Below are 26,200 nucleotides of genomic sequence, written 5' to 3'. Positions count from 1 at the left end.
CACAAATCCCGCCCCTCAGCCCATTTCAGCTCCTCCAGCCTCCCACCCCCCAGCAAAACTGGGTGGGTCCACACGCTTCTCCCATTTGCCCTCCACTTTGCCTCTCTCCCCAGTGGGCCCCTCGCATCTATGCCTGCTTCACGTTGCTCCCAGTGTTCCCTGCAGAAACACCAAGATCACCTCTTCTCTGCGGGTCCCCTGTCACCTGGCTCCATGGGCCTTGCTTTTCCCTGGTCTCTCTCTCCCCTAAGCCCTGAAGACCATGTGCTCTCAGCCAGGGCATCCCAAGCTTTAGTGCTGACGTGCTGACTCTGATTCGAGGGGTCGGGTGGGCCTTGCCTGCTGCGTCTCTAACAGGCCCCCCAGGTGGTGCTGAGACTGTGGCCCGGAGACCACACGGGGAGCAGCTGGACTCCAGAGAAGATCTGTGTTTCACAATTTTCAGCCTATAAATAGTGGTGGCATTTAAAAACTCTTGTGTTGTAATTTTAAGGTTTTCTGTCTTATACAAAGTTAATCTTAAATTGCCTCGATCGTAAGGCAGATTCCTTGTTGCAGTGGTTACTGCTAAGTCACTTCAGTCGTGTCCGACTCTGTGTGATCCCACAGATGGCGGCCACCAGGCTCCCCCGTCCCTGGGATTCTCCAGGCAAGAACACTGGAGTGGGTTGCCATTTCCTTCTCCAGTGCATGAAAGTGAAAAGTGAAAGGGAAGTCGCTCAGTCGTGTCCGACTCTTAGCGACCCCATGGACTGCAGCCTACCAAGCTCCTCCATCCATGGGATTTTCCAGGCAAAGCACTGGAGTGGGGTGCCATTGCCTTCTCCGGTTGCAGTGGTTATCTGTTGCTAAAAGACATTTTCAAAGACTTAAGATTTGTCTCTTGAGAGTTCTCAGTGGATCCAGGTGCCTGAGTGTATGGGCAAATGAGACTGTTTCCCCGCTGAGGGATCTGCACACTCAGGGTCCGGCTACCCCTCGTCAACCTCCCCAGGGCAGAGAGGTCTCTTTTTTCAGTTCCTCCCCAGGGCCGAGCTGGTGTCTTCAGGCTGTGGGCCGCAGGGGAAGGAGGCAAGTCTCTGCCCGTCTTCTTGGAGATGATGGTGGAAACTGGTGACTCGATGTGGGAAGGCTGGAAGGGAGCCCTGTCCTAGGAGGGGAGGGAAAGGGTTCCTGGCAGCTGGGCCTTGTTGAGGGGCACGTAGGCCTCCTGGAGAGGGGAGGGCGGGGCGGGTGATGGAGCCGAGCAGACCCGGGGGAGTCGACTGCATTGGCCACTTCGGGAGGGTTGGAGAAGCCTGAAAGGGGAGGGATCAGCTTCGTGAAGGAGGGGACGGAGTGAATGTCCGGGAAGGTGCAGCAGTTTAGGTCCAGCCTGCTCCAGAAGTGTCACTGCTCCTGAGCCCCGAAAGCCGCAGCAGTTGAGTCCATCATTGAAGGGCTCCATGATCTGGCCCCCGCCTGCCTCTCGCACTTGTTCAGTGACTCTGCCCCTGGATTCTAGGTCCAGCCAAGTAACTGTTCCCAGTTAAAATGCAGGTGTCCCTCCTCCTCCCCAGTCTTCTGCGAGGCTATGTGCACAGTCTTATCTCTTGGTGCAGAACGTGAACTGGGGCTGTCTCCGGAACCCCGTCTCACTAACTCCAGGACCCCAGCAAGCCTCCCAAAGTCTCAATGTCCTGATTTCCTTGGTGGGAATGACAGGTGTCTCCGGGCACGTCAGGGTTGAGTGAAGATTCAATGATGACCGGGGCTCCTCCCAGTGGCACACGGTCATTTCTCAGGAGGCACTGCTGCTCAGTCACTGCCTGCCATCTGTCCCTCTCAGTGAGCTTGTCAGGAGGACCACAGGGTGACAGTTGACCCTGGGTGGGGCCGGGTGTTGGATGGAGGGTCGTGCTGCCTGGGGCAGGGTGGGGCTGGAGCGGTGCCGCTGTGGGGTGGACGCACTGCACGTGGGGTGTCAGCTGTCCGTGTGGATACTGAAGGCACCGACAGGTGGCAGCTGGCCACAGAGTGGAGAGGAGGAGGCTGGAGGCCTGGGGGTGTAGAACTGGGGCGGAGAGCAGGGCTTCTCAGGCTTTAATGTGCATATGATCTCAGCCTGCGGTTGGTTGTGAGATTGTGTCTTCCTAATGGCACGTGGTCGTGTATGGATGTGAGAGTTGGACTATAAAGAAAGCTGAGCACTGCAGAATTGATGCTTTTGAACTGTGGTGTTGGAGAAGACTCTTGAGAGTCCTTTGGACTGCAAGAAGATCCATCCAGTCAATCCTAAAGGAAATCAGTCCTGAATATGCATTGGAAGGACTGATGCTGAAGCTGAAACTCCAATACTTTGGCCACCTGATGCGAAGAACTGAGTCAGTTCTCCATCCTCCATGCCCTTGTCTAGGGCATGTGGTCATGCCCCGGACAAGGCTCCCGCACTCCCCACCCCCGCAGCCAGTGGTTCACAGCTGTCTTCAAAGACTCTGATGCTGGGAAAGATTGAGGGCAGGAGGAGAAGGGGACGACAGAGGATGAGATGGTTGGGTGGCATCACTGACTCGATGGACGTGAGTCTGAGTGAACTCCGGGAGTTGGTGATGGACAGGGAGGCCTGGTGTGCTGCCATTCATGGGCTCGCAGAGTCGGACACGACTGAGCGACTGAACTGAATGGCACATGGGTAACAGTGATGCCGCCAGTCCGGACACCACACCGTGAGCAGCCCTACTCAGGAGTGTGGTGCGAGGCGGCCAGGCGAGGACAAGAGGATGTGGAAGATGCTGAACAAGAACAGCTGTGTGGCTTTCTACCCAGCCTCGTGGAGCAGGTGCACCCAGGTGTCTGGGGTCTGGAGGGCGAGATGGGAATCAGCTTTTGAGTGATGGACAACAGGCAGCAGGGGTCCCTGCTGACTTTGAGGGAAGTGTTGGGTGACTTGATTGTGCTATTTGATACTCCATCCTTCAAGGTCTAGTTTTGCCATGAGAATCCCCCTAAAAGCTGTTTGCTTTGGTCCCAAGCTGAGCTGTGGTCATGCCCTGGACAAGGCTCCCCCTCTCCCCACCCCCGCAGCCAGTGGTTCACGGCTGTCTTCACAGACGTACTTCCCACCCTGGAAGGAGATTATTGGATTATTCATGCATCTCTCTGATTAGCCTCTCAGTTCCCCGAGAGCAGGGCCCTGAGACAGCCTCTTACTCGTCTCAGCCCCGGCACCTGCCGTGGAGCCAGGCTGCAGGCGGGCCTCATTAAACGCCTGCGAGGTCATCAGCAGCCGAGCGCAGAGTGTTCACGCAGGAGGAACAAAGCCCTCTGACCCAAAGAACCGGAGAACCAAGCCCCTGTGCGAGGGGCCCGGGAGATCAAGCGTTGGTGTCAGGGAGAAGGTGGGAGAACGTGGCGTCAGGAGCCGGCAGGACCTCAACTGAAAATGCGGGGACCGCTTTAGCAGCTAAGACAGGGACACGGGAAGGATGAGCGCCGGGGGCGTGGGTTTGGGCATCAGCTGTGAGAATTGGGCTCTTGAGTTTTCTGGAGCGCTGGAGGCTTCAACGGTGAGGATGGGAATTTCAGCCAAGAAACAGCTGTTTGGTCTGGGATCCCAGAAGCGGACCTGCTTTTCTGCTTCCTGCAGGGGAGGGCAAGATTTCTGCAGATCAAGAATTGAGAAATGTCTCTCCAGCCACCGGTGTGCCGTAAGCAGTGCTTCTCAAGGCTGAGTGAAGCCGGGAGGTGGGGATCTGTCCCGCAGTAGGGGCTAGAGGCACAGTGCAGTTAGCGTGTTGAACCTCTAGCCAGGGAAGAAAGGGCCCCCTGAGATTGGGGGGGTGTCTAATGCCTGAACCTCAGAAGCCCTGTGAGTTGGGGTTCACCTCATTTTCCTGCGGACGAATTGGAGTCTCACGGAGGTTCAGCAACTCGCCCACAGTCACACAGCTGGGAGGCTGAGTCAGGCTCCGACCTGGGCCCGGGGGCTGGGGGAGGAGAGGAGGGGGTGAAGCAGGGTCAGAGCTGTGGTGGGCTGGGGAGGGCTCCCAGTGCCAGGGGCTGGGGGCCGGCGGGAGCACCAGGGAGAAGCAGGGTCAGGTGACGGTAGAAAGGGGCGAGGAGGCGGCCGAGTGTCATGGGGTGGAGGTTTAAGCAGTTACATACCCTGCGCACCAATGAGGCCTCAGGTGATAGCGTTTTAAGTTCATTTCAGTTCAGTCGCTCAGTCGCGTCCACTCTTTGCAACCCCATGAACCGCAGCACACCAGGCCTCCCTGTCCATCACCAACTCCCGGAGTTCACCCAAACCCATGTCCATCGAGTCGGTGATGCCATCCAACCATCTCATCCTCTGTCGTCCCCTTCTCCTCTTGCCTTCAATCTTTCCCAGCATCAGGGTCTTTTCCAGTGAGTCAGCTCAATAGCGTTTTAAGTGCTATCAATTTAATTTTTGAACTCATTATTACTCATAGAAAACTTAGGCAATACAGAAAGGTTGAAAGAATGGACCAGTTAACCATTTTCACGTCCTGTGAGTTCCTGTATACTTTATACAATGACTGGTACAGTTGTGCTCACGCTGTAGGTACAGTTTTAAAACCAGCTTTTTGTTTTTAACTTATAATTTTTTCCATGTCATTATGAAGTAAGTCTTCATGGACATCCCGTGGCTGTTTTGATTTACTTAACAGGCCCTCTGAGCTTGGAAATCGGGGTTTTTTTTGTCATTTTCAATGTTATGTCTCTGCGAGGAAGATCTTTGCAAATAAAACTTCCATGTCTCAATATATCCTGACGGTAGGGTCCTAGAAACGGACCGACCGGGTCAAAGCACCTCTCAGCGTTGTTGGAATGATGTGCTGTTAGGCGTGCTGACGCGGGCCTGCTAGGAGTGCAGTGTCAGCCGTGTGCACATTAGCCATTCACGTGTGTGTGTGTGTGTTTCACAAGCATTTGTTTAGCACCTTTGGGAAGAGACTCCATTCTCTGTGGCCAGGTGAGCACAGCAGCCGCTGCTGGCGTCCTGGGCTTGGCTGGGGCAGGTGGGAAGTTGGATGGTACATGGTGTCCCCTCTCTGCCTGTGCCATCACAGGCCCAGGAGCCCGGCACGGCCCGAGGGCCTCTGGCCGCAGGGTCCAGGCAGTGCCCGCCTTCCCCACCGTAGCACTCAGGACCCGGAAGTAGCTCCGGGTGTGTGTGATGGGGAGTGTCATGCTCCCCATGTTGCCTTTTTGTCCGTGTCATCTGCAGGTGCATTTACAGGGCACCTCAGGCTTGCTAGGAATGGCTCCAGGTGCTAAGGGCACAGCCGGTAACAGTAAAGCCCCTGCCTTTAAGGAACTCCCATTCTAGTGGGAGGCATGGATGTGGGTATTGGGAGGAAGCAAGCTGTGAACACATTTAACATGTCTCGGGGTGAGCAAGGAAGAAGGGAGATTGGGAAGGCCTCACGGATCAGACACTTCGAGTGAGGGATGGAGCCAGGTGGAGGATGTTGGAGGGAGAAGAGTTCCCAGCAGGCGGAACAGCAACTGCAAACACCTGCGGTGGGAACAAGCTCGGAACAATGGGGTACAGGGGAGGGGGCAGTGCGGCTGGAGGAGGGAGCGGAGGACGTGGACAGGGAGGGCTCCCCCCACCCGCCCCAGTGCAGCAGAATGTGGCCCAGGACCGAGAGTTCACTCTTCCACTGGCTGGTTCTGGAGTCAGAGGGCCACTCCCACCACTGGAAGCAGTGGAGGCTAACCCGCTGCCTTGCCGTGTTCTCTAGCGGGTGATTGCTCAGGCCTGTGTTTGGTGGGGAAGCCCTGGGAGTGAAAGCCCAGACTTTGGGAAGTCACTGGCTCCATTGGCCCTTTGATTTCCTCCTCTGTGCAATGAAGGACTTGAGCTAGGAGACTGTTAAGGACATATTGAGCTTTCCAAGGCTGGGACCCTCTGCCCTGTCCTTAGTTAAATGTGCTGGTTAGATCTTGGATTGTTTTGGTTGAGCTAATATTGTTGTTGTTTAGTTGCTAAGTACTGTCCGACTCTTCAGCAACCCCATGGACTGCAGCCTGGCAGGCTTCTCTGTCCATGGGATTCTCTAGGCAAGAATAATGGAGTGGGTTGCCATTTCCTTCTCCAGGGGATCTTCCTGACCCAAGGATCAAACCTGCATCTTTTGCATTGCAGGCGGATTCTTTACCACTGAGCACCTAGGAAGCCAGTTGAAGTAATAGGAGTGTATAAAGTGCAGTTGATACATATTTAGTTCTTAATATGGTTAGCCTATCAGGTTACTTTGTTACAGACCAGAGGCTTTCAGCCAGCTGTGGGTGTCTGACAGTAGTGATGAGAAGCAGGTGGGGCATAGGGGACACACACCACCCCCTCCCCATGGTTTATCCACTCAACTGTCCATTTATCCTACAGTTAATTCTTGAGCACCTGCTGGGTACCAGGCCCTGGAGCATGGTTTTTAAAAGACCCTGCCTTCATTAAGTTTTCAGTCTAGGGTAGTAGTCTTCTGCCAGAGGATTGTGGTAGGGAAGGATCCTGGTTAGAAAGACCAGGCTGCCTCCTGCTGCTGCTGCTAAGTCGCTTCAGTCGTATCCGACTGTACTACCCCATAGACGGCAGCCTGCCAGGCTCCCCCATCCCTGGGATTCTCCAGGCAAGAACACTGGAATGGGTTGCCATTTCCTTCTCCAGTGCATGAAAGTGAAAAGTGAAAGTGAAATTGCTCAGTCATGTCCAACTCTTCGTGACCACATGGACTGCAGCCCAACAGGCTCCTCTGTCCATGGGATTTCCAGGCAAGAGTACTGGAGTGCCTCTCACCTCATGCGAAAATTGACTCAAAATGGATTAATGCCCTAAATATAAGAGCTAAAGACTTGGAACTCTTAGGGAAAAACAGGGATAAATCTTCATGACCTTGGAGTTAAACTTGGATACGACACCAAAAACACAAGCAACAGAAGAAAAGTAAATTGAACTTCATTGAAATTACTTTGGTGCCTAAAAGACATAATCAAAAAAGTGAAAAAGCCTGCAGAATGGGAGAAAATATTTGCAAATCATATCTGATAAAGGTTTAATGTAAGAATATATGAAGAACTCCTATAACTAATCCAAATTAAGATAACCCAATTTAAAAATAGGCAGAGGACTCGAACAGACATTTCTCTGAAGATCTGCAAATAGTAAGCACAATGAAAAGATGCTTACCATCATTAGTCATTAGGGAAATGTAAATTAAAACCACGGTGAAATATCACTTGACATCTACTAGGATGGCTGTTATCAAAAGTACTGGTAAGGATGTGAAGAAATTGGAACCCTCTTATATTGCCAGTAGGAATGTTAAATGGTGCGACCTCTGTAGAAAACAGTTTAGTGGCCCTTCAAAAGGCCAAGCATGACCCAGCAAGTCATGACCCGCTCCTAGGTGTACACCCCAAAGCAGATACTGATATAGAGATATCATTGCAGCACTGTTTACAATATGATAGCCACATGGTGGAACCAGGCCAAGTGTCAGCAAATGAATGGATAAACAAAATGTCTCTCTGTACCATGGAATATTATTCAGCCTTGAACAGGAATGGAGTTCTTATGCATGCCACAGCATGGATGAACTTTACACATTAGCTAAGTGAAATAAGCCAGTCACAAAGGGACACATATTGTATAATTCCACTTATGTGAAATATCTAGAATACACAAATTCATAGAAAGTAGCTGGTTGCCAGAGGTTGTGGGAAGGAGCAGGGGGTTATTGCTTCATGGGTACAGAGTTTCTGTTTGGAGGGATGGAAACGTTTGGGAGAGAAATCGTGGAGTTGGTTGTACAGTGTTGTGAATGTAATTAATGTCTCTGAATTGTGCATTTAAAAATGGTTGACATGCACATGTTCTGTTTAAGCACACACCAGAGCAGGCGGTGTGATGTCTGGGAGGAGTGTGGCTTCATCAGGAGCCACTGGGCCTGGGTTCTGCTCTGTGCCAGGTGACCTCAGGCATGGACCTCAGGCTGTCTTTAACCTGGGTCCCGCGTCTGATATGGGAGCTGGATGAGATGAGAGGTGTATTTTCTGGTGGGTCATGGGAGGTGGTCAGGAGATGCCTTTCCATCCCCTTTAAATTCCTTTCTATCCCCTTTAAATTCTGGTGAACAACAGAACATCTGGTGGTTTTGTTCCAGTTAGCATTAATTACCTGCTCATCTGTTTTTTGCCTCTTTTTTTTTTTTTTGGTCAGATGGTGGCCTAGCCTTTTCCCGTCATCTTGTGGCCATGCATCTTTGGTGGTTGGATTTTTTTTTCCCCCTGAAGCAGGGCTCACCTGGGCCCCGATTCTTGATGTTTGGTCACCTGCTCCTTCTTCCCTACCTGGTTTCCTGTGGTTTCCTTTGGAAGTCTGCTGTGTTGTGCTGTGCTTAGTCACTGTTGTGTCCAACTCTTTGCTACCCCATGCACTGTAGCCCGCCAGGCTCCTCTGTCCATGGGGATTCTTCTGGCAAGAATACTGGAGTGGGTTACCATGCCCTGCTCCAGGGGATCTTCCCAACCCAGGGATCCAAGCCAGGTCTCCCACATTTCAGGTGGATTCTTTACTGTCTGAGCCACCAGGGAAGCCCTTGGAAGTCAGCTGCTGCTACTGCTGCTGCTAAGTCGCTTCAGTCGTATCCGACTCTATGGGACCCCATAGACGGCAACCCACCAGGCTCCGCTGTCCCTGGGATTCTCCAGGCAAGAACACTGGAGTGGGTTTCCATTTCCTTCTCCAATGCATGAAAGTGAAAAGTGAAAGTGAAGTCACTCAGTCGTCTCCGACTCTTCGCGACCCCATGGACTGCAGCCTACCAGGCTCCTCCGCCCACAGGATTTTCCAAGCAAGAGTACTGGAGTGGGGTGCCAGTGCCTTCTCCGTTGGAAGTCTGAGCCTTCCTAATTAGAAGTCATCTGAGCACCTAGCCATGGTTATGGTTCCACTTGGTGGAATACTATAAAACCATAACAAAAATGCCAGTAAAGTGAAATACCTGGACAAACGTTTCATCATGCGATGAAGGGAAAGAGTGGGCTGTATGGTTATATAGACGTGAAAGTACAACTTAAAAAAAAAACAACCCTCCCCAAACGGACGGCACTGTTGGTATTATTTGACACGAGTGCGTTGGAGTGGCACTCTCCTTCCAGTGGTCAGAGTCAACTTGTTTTTTTTCACAGGCATGGAGGTAGGTAGGTTCTGTGCTGCCCAAGTACCTCCAGTAAGTAGCCAGATGAAAAAAACTTCAAGGTTTGGGTGCTGTGAGGCTGTCCTGAATCCTCCTGGAGACCCAGGCCCCTGCCACACTCAGGCTCCACTCTGCCACCACCATCCCCCCACACCCAATGGCTGTCCTTATGAGGTCCAGTGGCTTGGGGCCAGCATGTGGGCCCCAAAGGTGAGTTGGCAGGGGTCTGGTTGAGCTCAAGTTCACTGAGAAACCCAGTCTCCTGGGGGCTGCAGTGTATCAGGGCCTGAGTCTTCCCACTTCCGAGATCCTTGGAGTCAGGTGCCGTGGAAAGGGATTGGCCGGACACTCTCAGGATCTCCCTGGAAGGAGAGCTGTTAGTCACGGGGTAGGAGAGGCCCGGGCCAAACCCAGGGCCTGGCCTCAGGAAATGAGGTGGCCCACCCTGCTCTCCCGCTGTTAATAATTAGCTCAGTGTGGCTGCCTGTGGAGCTGGAAGGGCCTTTAGACGTTCTGGGCACTCGCTCCAGCCCACGCCTTTTATACAAGTGAGGCGAAGTCCCTTGCTACATCTCCACAATTCTGAAAGATTCCTGTTCCACACTTTTCGCTTCTTTAAAATCACGATCCTCGCAATCAGAGGGTACTTTGGATGTACTGTCCCTTTAAAAGAACTCTTCTGAAACACCTGTTGTCACTTTAGAACAGAGGGACGATGGTAATAAATACCCAGGCATTACTCAGGTTTCTGATGTTGCAGAATTAATTAGAGGGAAAAGGGGTTTTTCTGGATCATTTCCTCCCTAAGAGGAAGTTTACCAACATGTGAGCTGGGGGAGTGCCGATGAAGACGATCTCAAAGGGTAAGAACGTACCTGTAGTCGGTTGTGATGAGGTGGGGCCTTTTCCCTTCGGCAAAGCACCTGTAATTCACCTTCCTCTGAGCGCACAGGCCAGGGATCTCAGTGGGGAGGTATGTGGTGCCCTGCACCAGGCTGGGGCCCTCACGCCGTTTGGTGGCTGAAGTGCGACTTGGGCGGGGTTCTCCCAGTGTCTCCTCTACAGTCTGTAAAATGTGGAGAGCTGAGCCCCATCAGATAGAGGGGAGTCAGGAGGAACGGGCGTGCATATATTTGGAAAACCTCGAAGCCCTGTAGGGCCTTTGGTTGCTCCTCAGGGTAGGAAGCCTGGCAGTGGGAACGGCCCAGGGACTAAGAAGGAGGGGGGCAGAGAGGGCCGCTGTAAAGGCTCAGTCCTCAGGGTAGCTGGGGCTAACTGTCTGCACAGGGTTAGATGCGAGATCGCTGCTCCTCCGCATTACTTAGAGATGCGGAAACAGACTTTTGAGAGTGAATTCGTCCAAGGTTCCATCAGCCTGGGCGTGGCAGAACAGAGATTGGAACTCTAGTCTGGTGCATTCCTTCAAACCTCCAGTTGGCCCTGGCCACCAGGGGCGGGGTGGGGGTGCAGACAGCAGTGTCCTGGTAAGTGGCTTGAGGGCTCCTGGAAATCAAAGAATGGATCATGTCTGTATTCCCAGCTCCCAGCATGTGGAAGGTCTCAGTACAAATACATAAATGCAGCTACAGCAGCAACAAGATGTATTATTTTTATTTCATTATTCCTAAATACTATTCTGATGAGCATTTTGGCATGCTTTTATAAGTCTTTTTTTTTCTTTTTTAAGAGTTTGTTTTGTGGTTTCTTTTAATTAGTTTTCTGGCCCCCTCATCTCACCAAGTCAAAGCCCTGAAAATCAAAATAGGCTATATGGAGTTAGATTTTAATCTTGGTTTCTAGACCTGCTGGCAGCCAGCAGAGTTACTGTAGCTAATATGACCGGAGATGGCTCCTCCGATGAAAACCTTACAGGCAGAGGATTTTAAAGCTGAGAGGGGCCTTAGAAGGCTTGAAATTGGAAAACCGGGCTGAAAAGAAATGAAGCAGTAACTTTCCAGGTCACTTGGCTGATAAGTGACAAAGAGGATAGTGCTTTGGTTAAGAATCTGCTGGCAATGCAGGAGACCTGGGTTCAATCCCTGTGTCGGGAAGATCCCCTGGAGAAGGAAACGGCAACCCACTCCAGTGTTCTTGCCTGGAGAATTCCATGGACAGAGGAGCCTGGCAGGCTACCGTCCATGGGGTCACAAAGAGTCGGACACGACTGAGCAACTAACACTTTGGTGGCGGGAGGGGAGTTGGAGGGTATTTTTTTCTGTGTTTCCTTGAGATAAAATTATGGTGCAGGCTGCTGGTGGCAAGGACTGAGTTTCTCTGGGCAGGTTCCTGCTGGCCTCAGACTCCTTGGCAAGAACAGAGCTGGCGGGATGGTCCAGTCGTGAGATTCCAGCTTCTTGGCTGGGATGTGCCGCGATTAGCACATCTCAAACCTTTCAAAGTGACTTTAGCTGTTTTCTTTTCTGAAGGCTTCTGCTGCTTCTGGCTGTAAAGGGGTTGGGGCTGGAGCCTAAGATAGAAAAATCATGGACTGACACCCAAAAGGGCGTGTCTGTGCCCCAAGGGCAAATATTAGCACAGTATTTTTGTAAAGTTTATGCAACTTGATTCATGTCCCTGTAGAGTAAATTTATTCCATCCTGTTTTCCAGCCTCGTTGGGGCCCAGTGGAACTATTCAGAGGGAGAATGAAGAGAGATGGGTAGCTTAATTTTAGGTAGAAACTGCTCAGTATAAGATCGATTTCATCATCTATATTTTTAGCTTTACATACTGCTTTTTGTCTGTTCATACTATTTTGTCCTGTTTCATAGTTTGATGGGCCATTTTAGTTTTTTTCCACCCAAGATTGAGGTATCCGTTTTGAATTATTTCCCATGAGAAATCCAGCTTTGACCAGCGCTACTTTGAGCGCTAGTTTGGGTTTGGGCACTGTTGAAATGGAAGTCATAGAATATTGGTCCTGGAAGCTGGAGGAAGTTCACCTCTCCTACCCTTCCAGTGCCGGCCTGCCCTCTGCAGCTTGCCAAGGGCCTTATCCACCCTCTCTGCTTGATTACCTCTAGCGCTGGGGAGCTCACTGTCTTTCAAGGCTGTCCCTGCCATATTTGTGCAGCCCTGAGTGTTCAAAAGCTCTTCCATTTTTTTTGTTTGTTTTCATCTTCTAACGATTGAACCTTTGGGATCTGAAACAATCAGGCTCATGATGGTCATAGTAATAAGCTCCATTCATCAGGCCCTGCTAGTGGCAGTTAGAAGGTATATGCTTCCATATACCTTCAGTGCTTAAACCAACCTAGGAAAACAGAATTCCCCCCTTTCTGCAGATAAGGAATCTGAATCTGGGGCAGGGTGATCTCTTTATGTTCACATAGCTGGTAAGTGGTTAAATAGGGTTTCCAGTCCACATCTCTGCCTGATTCCACTGATGCTGACCTCACCACCTCTAATTGTGTCCTGATTCCTCTTCTGTGTGACACCCTGGATTTTTTAAGAACCTACTCTCCTCTTTCAGATTTCTGTAGGATTTCAGTTATTTCTCAGACACTCCTACTAATAAATCTGTTTTTGTGGGGTTCCTAAAATGTGCATGTGCCTCCCCTCCTGGCCTTTGCACACATGGTGTGCAATTTCCAGACTGCCACTGCTTCCGCCTGGCCAATTCCCCTTTATCCTGCAGACTTTCCCTTGGAGCCTCTGTGAGCCTGTCCTGCCCCCTACTCCAGCTTCCCTGGCTCTGATCAGGAGCCTCCCCGCTGTTCCTCTAGCACCCTGAGCTTTCATGCCTCTTAGAACGTGAAACTCCAGGCATCTCTGCCTTCACCCATCCCACTCCCTTGGCCTGGCACCAAGCAGTGCCCAGTTAGTGAATACTAAGTAAGTAAAAGGTCCAGAACTCCTGCCAAAGTGATAACAAAGGCTGGAAGCAATCATAAATGACATGGATTGGCCTGGGAAACTCCAATCCCGGTCCCAGGCAGGGGTTTGGCTTGGAGGCTGTGTTGACAGCTTGTCTGGTAGCAGGTCCCACGGGTCATCTCCCCCAGCGTGGTTTGCTTCAGTCCCTCCATGGCTGGCAAGTGTCTCTCTTTTTTTTTTTTTTCTTCTACCAGAAGGCGGGCTTTCTGGCCTCTGAAGTTTCTGGGTTCACTGGGGTGGCACCCACAAAGCCTCCACATGCACAGAGAATGGTTCTAGGATGTCTGGATCCCGCCAAATGTGTGGTTTAGTACCACACCATGATAACCTCTTCCTAAACATTGTTTTTAAACTTCAGAAACTCTCATTTAAAAAAATCTGTGAAAGTGATGTTAAAATTTGGGAGCGTGCTCCCTGGGGTGTGGTGGGGTCTGGGGGGTGCGTCATGTTTGGAAGGAGCAGGAGGAGACTGGCCCCAGCCTCCTCGACAGCGGAACATGTGCACTCGAGATTTGTGTTTTTTCCTCGGTGGTACTTCAAGAAAGAGGAGAAAAAGAAGGTGATGGGTTCACCGAACATCCTCACAGGTTGAACGTGGTTTTCTGGTCACCAGGGAGCGAGCTGTGTGTTTCAGGTGCTAGCTGGCTTCTCATCACAGCCCTGGACTCCCGGCTCGCAGGACGTCAGAGGTTGGTTTCTCTTTATAGCAACATTACCTCTGTCCCTGAAACTGCCTGCAGCTCCCACAGCATTCTTTGTCTTGCCCTTCAGGCAGCTTAAAACTACTTCTTGTTATCCTCCCGGTATCAAGTATAACTTTTATTTGGTTAGTTTTGTGAGTGTCATGGTGTCGGGCCTATAAATAAACCCAACTCCATAATAAGAAAACTATTTGACTTTTTGAAGTTGTAGGAGAGCAAGGGCGCTAATTACAGGTCTCCATTGAAATACCACTGATCCTACATCTGACCCCTACCCTGCTTCCCAGGGGCTCCTGGTTGGAGCTCCATTCCCTGAACAAGTTACAGATCCTGTGGAGTAAAGGAGTTGATCCCAAGATGGTACTTCTGGAGTATTGGGATTAATAATTGTGGAGATGGGGAGGGATAAATTAGGAGGTTGGGATTAACATATACATACTGCTGTATTAAAAAATAGAAAACCAACAGAGACCTACTGTATGGCACAAGGAACTATACTCAATATTTTGTAATAACCTATACAAGAAAATAACCTGAAAAAGAATATATATGTGTGTATAATTGAATCACTGGGCTGTACACCTGAAATGAACACAGCATTGTAATCAACTGCACTCCAATTAAAACATAAAAATAAAAAAATAAACTAAAAAAAGGACTAACAATTGCAAGATAATTTGGGTATTGAGCTGTGGTATTAAGGCAACTTGTGTGAGCATTTTCTTCCATATGGTGAATGATATGAAGTCAGAGTTAAAAACTCATAAATGCATTCATGGAAGCATTTTTCTAAGTAAAATTTATTAAGCACTTTTATATATGCATAGCCAAATTAAAAATAAGTCTTAGGCACCAATACTTCCATTGTCAGCTGTGATTATTGCATTCATTAGCAGGCTTAAAGCTTTAAAGATGTTATTTAAAATTTGTTTGGTATGTAGGCCCAGGACAAAATAGTTTATTGGCCTTATCATTGAATTAGCATCATGAAAAAGCCTCTCTTAGTAGATTTTTGTAATTTAGTATTCAGTAGTAATTATGTTTACATTCTAAGCTATTTTTTAAAATAAGTTCGTATATTTCTCTTTATTATTATGCAGCATTGTACTTTGGAAATTAAAGCCAAGTAAGTGGGGGGAAAATGGCAGAAGGTAGTGTTGATAAATTTATGAAAATTATAGTCATGAGAATATTAAACTGCATTGTACCAGTTGTATGGTAACATGGTTATCAGCTGCACATAATTTAAAATAAAGTAAAATAGTTATTTCCAAGATATGGGCATGTCACAAATGAACTAAAATCACTGGTTTTTAATTAGTTGGAGTGAGTTTATTAACATTTGTGAAGCCTAATGAATCATTACGAACAAAGCTAGTGGAGGTGATAGAATTCCAGTTGAGCTATTCCAAATCCTGAAAGATGATGCTGTGAAAGTGCTGCACTCAATATGCCAGCAAATTTGGAAAACTCAGCAGTGGCCACAGGACTGGAAAAGGTCAGTTTTCATTCCAATCCCAAAGAAAGGCAATGCCAAAGAATGCTCAAACTACCGCACAATTGCACTCCTCTCACATGCTAGTAAAGTAATGCTCAAAATTCTCCAAGCCAGGCTTCAGCAATACGTGAACCATGAACTTCCTGATGTTCAAGCTGGTTTTAGAAAAGGCAGAGGAACCAGAGATCAAATTGCCAACATCCGCTGGATCGTGGAAAAAGCAAGAGAGTTCCAGAAAAACATCTATTTCTGCTTTATTGACTATGCCCAAGCCTTTGACTGTGTGAATCACAATAAACTGTGGAAAATTCTGAAAGAGATGGGAATACCAGACCACCTGATCTGCCTCTTGAGAAATCTGTATGCAGGTCAGGAAGCAACAGTTAGAACTGGACATGGAACAACAGACTGGTTCCAAATAGGAAAAGGAGTACGTCAAGGCTGTATATTGTCACCCTGCTTATTTAACTTATATGCAGAGTACATCATGAGAAACGCTGGACTGGAAGAAACACAAGCTGGAATCAAGATTGCCGGGAGAAATATCAATAACCTCAGATATGCAGATGACACGACCCTTATGGCGGAAAGGGAAGAGGAACTCAAAAGCCTCTTGATGAAAGTGAAAGAGGAGAGTGAAAAAGTTGGCTTAAAGCTCAACATTCAGAAAACAAAGATCATGGCATCCGGTCCCATCACTTCATGGGAAATAGATGGGGAAACAGTGGAAACAGTGTCAGACTTTATTTTTCTGGGCTCCAAAATCACTGCAGATGGTGACTGCAGCCATGAAATTAAAAGACGCTTACTGCTTGGAAGGAAAGTTATGACCAACCTAGATAGCATATTCAAAAGCAGAGACATTACTTTGCCAACAAAGGTCCATCTAGTCAAGGCTATGGTTTTTCCTGTGGTCATGTATGGATGTGAGAGTTGGACTGTGAAGAAGGCTGAGCGCCGAAGAATTGATGCTTTTGAACTGTGGTGTTGGAGAAGACTCTTGAGAGTCCCTTGGACTGCAAGGAGATCCAACCAGTCCATGCTGAAGGAGATCAGCCCTGGGATTTCTTTGGAAGGAATGATGCTAAAGCTGAAACTCCAGTACTTTGGCCACCTCATGCGAAGAGTTGACTCCTTGGAAAAGACTCTGATGCTGGGAGGGATTGGGGGCAAGAGGAGAAGGGGACGACAGAGGATGAGATGGCTGGATGGCATCATGGACTCAATGGACGTGAGTCTGAGTGAACTCCGGGAGTTGGTGATGGACAGGGAGGCCTGGTGTGCTGTGATTCATGGGGTCACAAAGAGTCGGACACGACTGAGCGACTGAAGTGAACTGAACTGAATGAATCATACCATGACAGTCAACTATCATTGTCTTAAGAAAAGAGATACACGTAGGATCATTATTTGACAGCGAGAGTTGAGTGTCCCCCATTTCTGAGAGAGTGAATAACACAAGGCACTATGGTCTGTTGTATATATATAACTTGGATATTATGATTGCTAAGAATTGTTGTCTGTGAAAGATATGAACTAATTTGAATAAGTCAAGAGGACAGACGATCACATGATAGAGTCCTTTCTGAACTTTGTTGTCCGTTGCTCTCTTCCTCTCTTATGACCACAGCACTGAATCCAGGACCAACATGCAGACTGGAGAGTCGGTTACTTCAGCACCGCCTTAGGAAGTGCCTCCAGACTGAGTGAGGGCGCAGCTGAGCTGTAGAAACCCCTTCTGGTTCTAGGAAGCTACTGGCAATACAGACAGGAAAACGGACACGGAGGGAGTGCTGACCTAACCAAGCCCTGACTGTGGGCACAGTTGGTCAGAACTGAAAGGTGATACCTGGCTGAGAGTTCTGCATGGCCTTGGTGCTCAGGCCCCCTGCATCAGTGTGCCCTTGGGACACTTATTACAAATGCAACTTCTGCCTGACAGCTAAAGCAAGGCAAAGTCCTGGTTAGGAGCATCCCTGGATAAGGAGGAAAGAAAGGGGTATCACCAGAACAATTTGCCAAATTTTGGTATGGACTATAAATACTTTATTGATGTTAAATTTCCTTAGTATGATTATGGTGGTTATGAAGTACCCTTGTCCTTGGAAGATATTTACTGAACTATAGAGGTAAAGAGACATGATATCTATAGCTTCCAAGCGTTCATTATTAATAAGGAGAATGAGGGGTATGTGTATGTGCAGGGGAGAGTGTGAAAGAGTACATGGTAAAATGTTGCTTTTATAATTCAAGCAGGCGGGGTTTATTAAGCAGGCAGCAGATGATACACCTTGGAGATGTGAGAGCTGGCCATCCCCCATCAGTTCAGTTCAGTTGAGTCGCTCAGTCGTGTCCAACTCTTTGCGACCCCATGAATCGCAGCACACCAGGCCTCCCTGTCCATCACCAACTCCCGGAGTTCACTCAGACTCATGTCCATCGAGTCCGTGATGCCATCCAGCCATCTCATCCTCTGTCGTCCCCTTCTCCTCTTGCCCCCAATCCCTCCCAGCATCAGAGTCTTTTCCAAGGAGTCAACTCTTCACATGAGGTGGCCAAAGTACTGGAGTTTCAGCTTTAGCATCATTCCTTCCAAAGAAATCCCAGGGCTGATCTCCTTCACAATGGACTGGTTGGATCTCCTTGCAGTCCAAGGGACTCTCAAGAGTCTTCTCCAACACCACAGTTCAAAAGCATCAATTCTTCGGCGCTCAGCCTTCTTCACAGTCCAACTCTCACATCCATACATGACCACAGGAAAAACCATAGCCTTGACTAGATGGACCTTTGTTGGCAAAGTAATGTCTCTGCTTTTGAATATGCTATCTAGGTTGGTCATAACTTTCCTTCCAAGCAGTAAGCGTCTTTTAATTTCATGGCTGCAGTCAGCATCCGCAGTGATTTTGGAGCCCAAAAAAATAAAGTCTGACACTGTTTCCACTGTTTCCCCATCTATTTCCCATGAAGTGATGGGACCGGATGCCATGATCTTTGTTTTCTGAATGTTGAGTTTTAAGCCAACTTTTTCACTCTCCTCTTTCACCTTCATCAAGAGGCTCTTTAGTTCCTCTTCACTTTCTGCCATAAGGGTGGTGTCATCTGCGTATATGAGGTTATTGATATTTCTCCCGGCAATCTTGATTCCAGCTTGTGTTTCTTCCAGTCCAGCATTTCTCATGATGTCCTCTGCATATAAGTTAAATAAGCAGGGTGACAATATACAGCCTTGACGTACTCCTTTTCCTATTTGGAACCAGTCTGTGGCTTATACAATGGTTTTTTTTTTTTTTTTAATTGAGGGATATTTTCTTTACAGAATTTTGCTGCTTTCTGTCCAAGTAATGTTAAGTTTTTGAAAGATGCTCATTTGGCTGAGTCAGGGGCACTCAGCATCTTTGTTGCATCGTGCGGGATCTTTTGTTGCAGTGCACAAACTCTCTAGTTGTGCACGATCTTAGGTTGCTCTGTGGCATTGTGGCATTTTGGTTCCCCAGTCAGGAATTGAACCTCCAACCCTTGCATTGCAAGGCAAACTCAACCATTGGACCACCAGGGAAGTCCTGCAAAATGTTAAGTTGAATCCAGGCCAGTGGGGAATACAGGAGTTCTATTTTTCTTGCAACTTTTCTATTGTTGTTTAGTCACTAAGTCATCTGACTCTTTTGTGACCCCATGGACTCTAACCCACCAGGCTCCTCTGTCCATGGGATTTCCTGGGCAAGAATACTGGAGTGGATTGCCATTTCCTTCTCCAGGGGATATTTCCCACCCAGGGATTGAACCCAGGTCTCCTGCATTGGCAGGTGGATTCTTGACCACTGAGCCACCAGGGAAGGCCTAACTTTTCTGAAAGTTCAAAAAAAAAGTGCAAGTTTTAAAAAGCAGTTTCTGACGTCCTTGCAAAACCAGAATTTCTATGGATTGTACCCAGGGATCTGTGTTTTAGCAAGCTGCCCAGATGACTCTTAAGTACACTTGTTTTATTTAAGTCTCTGCTTAAAGAGTCTCCTTTTAATCACTGTTTTGTTTTTTTTTTTAAGCAACTGAAGTATACACTCTTGCTTGATCTGAATCTAGTGCTTGATAAGTGATAAATCCCCATACAGATTTTGTAAATTTTCTCTTTAGGATACCCCACTTACTGCAGAGGAGCCTAAGGAATGCTGAGGCGCAGGCTAAGAACAGATTGGAACTAGAAGCTCCATTACGGGGTGAACTGGTAATGCAGCCCAGCTTCTGTGTTTACTGTGAAAAGGAAGAAGCAGTATTGGTATTAGCACTGAAACAAAACATTTATCTTAAATACATCAAATACTGATATTTGAGAAGCACACAATTTGAGTCATCCGTCTAGCATGGCTGATTGTGTATGAATGTTTATTACCTTTCCGTCTAGAGAGGTCCCTCTTCTGCCTATCAGACATCTGTCGAGGCTTGTAAATAGTCTAAAAGGAAAAAAAAAGGGAAGGGAGCTCCCCTGAGTTCAGGAGGGAAAGGGAGAGACTTGGGTGACAGAGAAGACCTTGTATATTCCAGGAGACTTTTACAACGAACTGAGCCATGGATGGTAAACCAGAAAGGAGCCTAACTGTCCATGTTTCCCTTGAGGAAGTGGGAGGCGAGTCATGCTCAGAGGTGAAGTGTATTCCTCTGCTGGCCACTAGGGGGTGGCATTGGCCTAGGTCAAGCTTGGGGACATCCGGCCAATTATGTAGGGAGCCAGCCGTGGTTGTCTGTGTGGTTTACTCTCAAATTGCTGCTGCTAAATCGCTTCAGTCGTGTCCGACTCTGTGCGACCCCATAGCCGGAAGCTCACCAGGCTCCCATGTCCCTGGGATTCTCCAGGCAAGAGCACTGGAGTGGGTTACCATTTCCTTCTCCAATGCGTGAAAGTGAAAAGTGAAAGTGAAGTCGCTCAGTCGTGTCCGACTCTTAGCGACCCCATGGACTGCAGCCTACCAGGCTCCTCTGTCCATGGGATTTTCCAGGCAAGAGGACTGGAGTGGGGTGCCATTGCCTTACAAATCAGCACCGCTACCTTTTTTTCCTAACTGAAACTCTTTGAGTTAGGGATGTAGTTCTTATTCTTAAAAACAAGGGTGTGACATAACTTTAACACTCCTTTTAAAATGATCCAAATGGAGTTGGGTTGCTTTCTAACTTAGTGGAGAAGATTCCTCTTCCTTTGTCCTGTCCATGATTCCTTGGCTTGTGAAAAGAACAGACGTTCCCCAGATCAGCATGTAGACCCGCAGGAGACAAAGCACACGGCATCACTTCCGTCTCAGGCTCCAGGGCAGGTGAGAGAAGGCCTGTCCCCCGACTCTGACCACCAAGGCTCTGGTGTCCCACGTGCTCAGGGCAATGGACTCCTGCTTCCAGGCTCATTGAGTTGGTAGAGCAGCTGAAAGGTGTATCACATCTGCAACTACAGGGAACACTAGGGTATCTGTGTTTGAAATAGTGCATTTGTGTTTGTCCTGCGGAATCCAGACTCTGCAGTCAGCATCTGATGGCATTAGAAGCTTAACATTGCTTTTGTTTGTGTGGGCCCAGTTATGCTCAGAGACTGAGATTTAACCTGGGTTTGCTGTGGGAATTATGATTTATAATATTTTACAAGCCGATAGCATGCAGGATGTCAACTGGAGAAAAAAAAGCACAACCTAAAAGTTGAGAAATGCGTTTTATTTGGCAGACTTTCTGAGGACTTCATGCCTGAGAGGCAGCCTCTCGGATAGCTCTGAGGGTCTGAAGACCCTCTGAAGAGCTAAGGGAAGAGCCAGGATATGTAGGGTTTTGTTTTGTTTTGTTTTAGCAGTGACCAAGTAGTTGGGACATCAAAAGATTACTGTTCATTAGAGAAAACCGGATGTCTCAAATTAAGGAATTTCGCTCATTTCTATGTGTGAGAGGCTGCAAGAGTCTGGGCTCATTGAAATCATTCCTTTGATATGCACCTTAGCTCTCTAGGACGAGCATCCTGGGCTTTTCCGTCCCCAGCGATGAGGATGGCTGCAGGGGCCGAGGGCCTGGCAGCGGGCAGGCCATGTGTTTCCACCCTGAGTTCCCTCAGGGCTCACCTTCAGAGGAGGCTGTAGCGGCAACGTACTCTGTTTACTAATATGGCAGGCAGCATTGTTCATTCACTAGGATCGTGTCTCTTAATAAGCCAAGAAAGAAAGAACATATACCACACCAATGACAGATTGATTGCATTACTGTTCCAGGCAATAGGGAGTTGAAAGAAGTCCAAATTTAGTTGAGATGGACCTTTCTAGGAGGTGGTTCTCGTAGAGATCATCTTTTGAACCAAAAGCTGCCAGTTTGGGTTCCTCGCTGCTGGGGCACGTAGCTTATGGGCAGTTGGCACCAGCATTGCCGGGCTGGGTGAACTGCTCCAAAGGTTATTATTCCAGGAACCATTACTTGGCTGGCACTGCTGCCTGTGTACAAGGAGTAGCCTTGCCAAGGCAGGAACAGATGTCCCTTCTCTTCCTGAGGCTAGTGCGTGTTTTAACACCTCTGCAACCAAGAGTAGCCTGGGCGTGGCAGGAGCAAGTGTCTTAAGCGCTTTGTAGAGCTATTTAGATCAGCAAAGAGTAGCCTTGCTCAGGTCAAACACTCTTGAGTTGCTGGTCAACCTCCTGGTATTCGGGCCATCAGGTGATGGCCACCAAGCTGTTACTATGGTGTCAGTGACATGATGGTCCTTGCCACTTCAGGTTTTAAGAGTTGGATTTTAAAAGTCCTAATAACCAACTTCCAAGCCACTTCATCAAAACAGGCTCTTCAAACAAGTTCCAACCACAAACAACTTTTGTCTGAAACCAGCTTTCACAGCATAGATTTGAAATCATAAGTCAGAACAAAACAGATTGTTACTAAAATGCCTGCTATTGAGTGTCTGGTGTGTGTCGCATTGTGTAGGCACTTAATGTGTGGTGGTCCCACGGCTTGTGGTAGGTATGGAGCCCCCCCACCTCATTGTACTGAGATGTTGCCTCGTTGTATAATGTTTTGCAAGTATAATCTTTGTTAAAAACGATAGTCAACAGTAGACCCTGTAGTGTTACTGTGCACGACATTCTTTTGTTTTTTTTCTCTTAATGCAAAGAACCAGCTGGGCTTCCATGTTGTACAATTCATCAGCTGCAGACGTAATCATCTGTGGTTGGAGAGGCCAGTGTGCTCCTGGTTGGGTTGTCGCTTTGTTTAGAATTAAGCGGCTTATAAAGGAAGCCATAGAAACCCTGAGTTCCCCAATTGCCGCAGTACAGGAAACAGGGCTGTTAGTCAGCATCCATTGTCCTGACCGGATTGTTTAAGATATAATTTCAAGACAATCGGAAAACACCACATGGCTCAATTATGTGGTTATTCAACATCAGGCTCCTCGTATTAAGGTTTGCTTTGGGGATAATTACGGGGAGAACGTTTCTGCAACTTTCATGAAATTTCACCGAATTATGATGATGTTGGGCCCCAACCTGATTATGTAACAGAGGAGGAAAAAGTAGATCTCTTCTGGGCAGCTGGTCTGCTTGAGTTTGTCAGCAGCTGGCTGCGGGATCATGCCGGGAGCACCACTAACCCTGGTTAAGTTAGTTAAGTCCTCGGCGTACACACGCTGGCGCCGGACACAGAGCTGCGCAGGTGCAAGCGGTGTGACGATCAGACCTGCCGTTGCCGCCTCAGCCCGCGGCACTTTGATTTGGAGGCTCCTGTTTGAAATCACGTTTGGTTTTTTCCTGTCCAGGGTCGTGGTGTGCTTTGCTCTCAGTTTTAGCTGCTCTGAGCACCTCCCCGAGTGCCGCACATGTGGCCTCTGAACGGCTCAGATTTTGTGGAACCTGTACAGTTGTCCCTTTGGTATCCGCAGGGAATTGGTTTCAGACTGGGATGTGAAAACCTGAGGATGCTTAAGTCCCTTATATATAGTGGCATAGTATTTGCATACAGCCTGTGACATGATTTAGTGTGCTTTAAATCATCTCTCAATTACTTATAACAGCGGTCCCCAAGCCCCAGGCCATGGTCGGTATGGTCTCTGGCCTGTTAGAGACGGGGCTGCAGAGCACAAAGCGAGCTGTCAGCAAGCGAAGCTTCATCCATATTGACAGCCGCTCCTTACGGCTCTCATTACCCCTGAGCTCCGCCTCCTGTCAGGTCAGCGGTGGTGTTAGGTTCTCAGAGGAGCTTGAGCCCTACTGATCTGTGTGTGTGAGGGATCTAGACTGTGTGCCCCTTATGAGAATCTAATGTCTGATTATCTGAGTCTACATTATGGTGAGTTGTATAATTATTTCCTTATATATCACAATGTGATAATAATAGAAATAAAGTGTACAATAAGTACAATGCGCCTGAATCATCCCAAAGCCATCCCCTCTCCTTCCATGGGAAAGTTGTCTTCCACGAAACTGGTCACTGGTGCCCAAAAGGTCGGGGACCACTGACTTGTAATACCTAATGCAGTGTAAATGCGTTAATAGTTACAAATATGACATAAATGCTGTGTAACTAGGTGTGATCTCACGCATGACAAATTCAAGTTTTGCTTTTCCCAACTTTCTGGAATTTTTTGCTTTCCTGAAGATTTTTAATCGGTGTCTGGTTGGATCTGAGGCCAAGGAACCTCGGATCCGGAGGGTTGACTGTATTCTAAATCTGACCATCTAAAACACACTCTGAGGTTCCCCCCAATACTCGCTCTTCTAGCCCAGGCGGGCCTAACCCTCTGAGGGCTTCCCAAGATGAATGTCATTCTGCACCACACCCCGAGATGCTGAGTCACCATCTGTGGGTCAGGGACGGCATATTTTCTGAAAGCTCTCCAGGTAGCTCTGATGTGCACCTCCCACTAAGAGTCATACTGGAAATGGTTCTATTGTATCTTAAAAAAAAATTTTTTTTATAACCCACCTGAAATTCTTCGACAAGGACTAAATAATAAATTTGACATGTGAAATTCAAGGCAGTTAAGGCATTATGGAACACATTTGTTGTCTTTTGATAATTTTTGGTATTACTCAGAAAACGCACCCCTTCTGATGACATTTTCCTTGGAAAGGGCACAGTGGAGGTGGTGGGGTGGGTGGAATTTTGTAAGTGACAACAAGTTCCCATCTATTGCCAGTCCCAGGAATCTTTTTTGATGACTGTTTGAGATTTCCTCTCCCCATTTACAAAAGAATGGAGTTTTCCTTGGAGCTTCTGAAGTAGGATTAGCTTCTGAAATACCAAGGACACTCTCTGCCCTGCTGTATCTTCTGCACAGCTTTCGTCTCTCCTGTGTCGTTGCTGCCTGCAGCTAAGCTGTGCTGCTGTGGTTCCTGAGGTTCGACTCTCCTCAGGCCTCTCGTCAGCTTTGTCATCATTCCTTCCTTGCTTCCGACTGCCATATCTTCATCTCTGGCCCTGCCCTGACGTATGTGTGCGGTTTTCTGAGTGTGCGTGACTGCCCTTCAAAGTGTGGGCCCTGAACCTGCAGCTTTGGCATCACCCAGTCGTCTGAGAAATGCAGGTTCTCAGGCCCTGCCCAGACCTGCTTAAATCCTTGTCTGCATCTTAATAGTCCCTTGGACTGCAAGGAGCTCCAACCAGTCCATTCTGAAGGAGATCAGTCCTGGGTGTTCATTGGAAGGACTGATGTTGAAGCTGAAACTCCAGTACTTTGGCCACCTCATGTGAAGAGCTGACTCATTTGAAAAGACCCTGATGCTGGGAGGGATTGGGGACAGGAGGAGAAGGGGACAACAGAGGATGAGATGGCTGGATGGCATCGCTGACTTGATGGACATGAGTTTGAGTGAACTCCGGGAGTTGGTGATGGACAGGGAGGCCTGGCATGCTGCGATTCACGGGGTCGCAAAGAGTCAGACACGACTGAGTAACTGAACTGAACTGACACATCAATAAGGAAACTGAGGCCAAAGCAGTTAACTGACTTGTGTAAGATCAGGGCAATCTCTTTATATGTGATGGACCACAGGTTTTTTAAAATAGTGATAAAACATACAAAACATAAAATTTACCATTTTCACCATTTTAATAAAAAAAAGATCCCTATTCTGGGCTTTCTGGGTGGTGCTAAGTGGTAAAGAACCCACTTGCCAATGAAGGAGACCTAAGCATCTTAATCAGACCCCCGGGTGCTGTGTGTGTGCGTGTGGCAGTGTGAGGGCCCTGGCCAACAGCACCCCAGTTCAGAGTGGACCTGGGGTCCACTCTGCGTTCTAATCGAAGCCTCCTCTCTCACCCCATCCTTTTCTCCTGCCTCTTCCCACCATCCCGTGTTTGTCTATTAGGTTGTACTATTTTTTTTTTTCCAGGCTATAATCTTGGCTTCAGTTTTCATTTTGTTCATTGATTCATTCAGATATTTATCAACTGCTCCCAGAGCTAGGTGTTGGGAGATGCAGTAAGCAAGACCAGACCTGGTTCCTGCCCTCATGAAGCTCAGCTTCTGGTGGCGGAAGCAGATGTTAAGTTCATCATCATTTATAAAGGTGAAGTTATGATGAGCAGTGTAGAGAGCCTATAACAAATATATGAGTCATTAGGAACACCAGGGAAGGCTTCCCTGAGGAGGTGATCTTCATGCCAAGCACTGAGGCCCGAGTAGGAGTCAACAAGGCGAAGAGGAGCAGAAAGAGCTTCCCAGGCGGAAGCAATAGCACATGCAGAGGCCTGGCTCATCAGAGAAAGTCTGCAGAAAATAGATTTTTAAACGGACGTTAAATTGCTCTTTAAGTCCTTCATCTTTATCTGCTTTTCTACCCAGTCTTGTCAGATTTACACCTCTGGTCCTAAGCCGAGGAGCTGGCCTGGATGCGCATGCCTCCCGCCTGCTCAAAGTGGCTGTGTCCTAGGTTGCATATGGCTTTAGCCTTGTTAGTCTAACATTTCACGATTGCATTC

General features: G+C 48.2%; 1 protein-coding gene across 13 annotated transcripts in view; it reads left to right on the top strand.

The window, feature by feature from the left end:
• PTPN3 (protein tyrosine phosphatase non-receptor type 3) overlaps positions 1–26,200 on the top strand; it is a 118,862-nt gene that overhangs the window by 11,382 nt on the left and 81,280 nt on the right. Inside the window, exon 1 of one of the 13 annotated variants that reach the window (XM_044940410.2) lies at positions 2,289–3,377. The exons of 7 other annotated variants lie outside the window; for them this stretch is intronic. Coding sequence is in view for 3 of the 6 variants with exons in the window: in XM_044940406.2 (XP_044796341.2) it covers positions 3,465–3,686 (222 nt within the window). In the remaining 3 variants the exon portion in view is untranslated. 5 more of the 13 variants (XM_044940409.2, XM_044940406.2, XM_044940407.2 and 2 more) reach the window with 5 other exon arrangements.

The sequence above is a fragment of the Bubalus bubalis genome, chromosome 3 (genome assembly GCF_019923935.1).
Source record: "Bubalus bubalis isolate 160015118507 breed Murrah chromosome 3, NDDB_SH_1, whole genome shotgun sequence".
Classification (NCBI taxonomy): domain Eukaryota; kingdom Metazoa; phylum Chordata; class Mammalia; order Artiodactyla; family Bovidae; genus Bubalus; species Bubalus bubalis.
The sequence above is the reverse complement of the archived record's forward strand: the minus strand, read 5'-3'. Positions and strand labels throughout refer to the sequence as shown.